The 2500-nt window shown below is 40.2% G+C and overlaps 1 protein-coding gene across 3 annotated transcripts in view; it reads right to left on the bottom strand.

The window, feature by feature from the left end:
- Positions 1-1742: 1742 nt before the first annotated feature.
- LOC138859101 (uncharacterized) overlaps positions 1743-2500 on the bottom strand; it is a 1190-nt gene continuing 432 nt past the window's right edge. The window contains exons 2-3 of one of the 3 annotated variants that reach the window (XM_070139695.1): positions 2224-2500; positions 1743-2175 (exon numbers count right to left, since the gene is read on the bottom strand). The exon at positions 2224-2500 is cut by the window's right edge and continues 102 nt beyond it. In XM_070139695.1, the coding sequence (XP_069995796.1) occupies positions 1778-2175; positions 2224-2500 (675 nt within the window). In that variant the 3' untranslated portion in view covers positions 1743-1777. The other 2 variants (XM_070139694.1, XM_070139693.1) reach the window with 2 other exon arrangements.

A 2500-nucleotide genomic window follows, 5' to 3' on the forward strand; every position in this document is an offset into this window, starting at 1 on the left:
TGAATTATTAGTAAATTGTAAAATTAACAATGGAAATTTAACCAAGAATTGTAGTGAGAGCCATTATTAGCTTCTCTCGTGAGTCAAGTTGGATGCCAATGGAGTTTATGTCAGAGAGAGTTGGAGGCTTGTGATGGCAGCTTTTACAGAAGGTAAAGAATAGGTCACGTGCATTTATTCCTACAGTTAGCCAAAGCATCGAAGCAAAACTTTTTTATTTTTTATTTTATTATTATTATTATTATTTTTTTAGATATGTAATTTGTTAATTATTTTGTAAAAGAGACAGAAATATGCTCGTGAAGAAAAAAAAATGTGGGTTGCAGATTGTGTTGAGGGCACTCCAACACCAGCTAGCCCTTAGGAAGAAACTCCGTATTAAATTGTCTCAAATATCTTTAGTCACAAGGCTGTATTTATGGGATTAGAAATGTTATTGGAGAAATCAAATCAGAAACCAATATTGTGGATTTAATAATGATTGAGTTGATGATGATATATATATATATATATATATATATATATATATATATATATATATATATATATATATATATATATATATATTTGTTCTGAAATGATATTCATTGATAGGAAAATCCTCTGTGCACAAGCGAAATATTATTCAAGTGTTAGGGAAGCATGTGGTATTCAATCGTATATCACCAATCGAGGATGAATAAAGAGGAAATATAGTATGCAAGTTGTCGATAATTATTAATGAATTCTAGAGAGAAATGCATACCTAAGCCGTAAAGATGAACAATATAGTACATGAATTATAAGAAAATCAGCGCAGGTGACAGATCATGTTAGTGTTGCTTCTGCTAAGCCAGTACGGTTTTGTTTCAGCCCATCTCATTTTTGTCACCCTGGCACAATTTGATAATCATTGTCCAACAATTATCATGAACGTAATAATGTTCTCTAAGCAAAAGAGTATGAGGTACCCCCTACCCCCCCTTCATTAATGGAAAATCAACATTTCAGTTAAACTGTATAATTTTGAATTTAATAATTTTATCACATCTGTCAGCAAATAATTCATTATATACGCTGGAGCTTTAACACTGTTAAATATTGATAACATGCTACAGCTGTAACACAGGATTTCACTCAACAATTTTCACCATTGAGTTATATAAATAAAATAGAATATATCGTCCACTGCCTACTCCGCCATATAGGCTCTCTCCATCGCCTTCTGTGTTCACACGATATAAAGAAAATTATTTCTCGTAGCACTTCTAAACTTTTTTTCTCTTTGGTAAACCCTGATGACATAGATAGTGGCATAGAGAACATTATATGTGTTTCTTCACGGGAGTTCTGAATGGACCCATGGGCTGATTAGTGTCACGTCACGCCAGCCTTCAGCAATCAACAAATCTCCAACGTACCATAAGTTATCGTCACTTTGGCAATTAAAAGGCAGTTATCTGGCTCTTGATAAAGGTCAGTCTAAGTGCGTAGATCTTTATATAGATATAAATATATCTATATCTATCTATCTATCTATATATACATACATATATATATATATATATATATATATATATATATATATATATATATATATATATATATATACATGAATTTATACACATACATTTTCATATATACACGAGCCGGGTGCATGTTCAATCCTTGACTTTACAATCAGTAGATTTTAGACTTTAGAAGATGCGCTTTTAAAGACATAATTAGTACTTCTGACTCACCAAAGGAGGTGAAACATGTAATGAGAATAATTCTTTATTAAACATTCGCAAACAAATTAGTGGGGTGCATCGTATATGCTGACAGGGGGGCTGACGTGGGAGACGCCAGCATCGAAGCCTCCAGCGACTCCAGTATCGAAGCCTCCACCTACACCGGCGCCAAAGCCTCCAGCAGCTCCAGCACTTGGTGCGCTGTATTCCTCTGCTACAACACCAGCATCGAAGCCTCCAGTGACGAAACCTCCAGAAACGCCGGTGTCGAAGCCTCCACCTACACCAGCATCAAAGCCTCCACCTACACCAGCATCAAAGCCTCCACCTACACCGGCGTCGAAGCCTCCAGCAGCACTAGCGTCGAAGCCTCCAGCAGCACCAGCTACACCGGCGCCAAAGCCTCCAGCAGCACCAGCACTTGGTGCGCTGTATTCCTCTGCTACGACACCAGTTTCGAAGCCTCCAGCGGCGCCAGCGCCAAATCCTCCAGCAACACCAGCATCGAAGCCTCCAGCGGCGCCAGCGCCAAATCCTCCAGCAACACCAGTGTCGAAACCTCCAGCAAGACCACCATCGAAGCCTCCGGCGACTCCAGCGTCGAAGCCTCCAGCAGCCCCGGCAGCTGGCACGCTGTATTCCCCACCGACGACACCTCCAGCACCACCTCCTACACCGCCAATGGCACTTTCAGGAAGGATCCCGCTGCCAACTAGGACGAAAGGAAGCACACTCCCGCCTCCAACGCCGCTGCCGCCGTGGCCTCCTGCACCACCGTGGCCTCCTGC

This window comes from Penaeus vannamei, chromosome 26, assembly GCF_042767895.1.
Source record: "Penaeus vannamei isolate JL-2024 chromosome 26, ASM4276789v1, whole genome shotgun sequence".
In the NCBI taxonomy this organism is placed as follows: domain Eukaryota; kingdom Metazoa; phylum Arthropoda; class Malacostraca; order Decapoda; family Penaeidae; genus Penaeus; species Penaeus vannamei.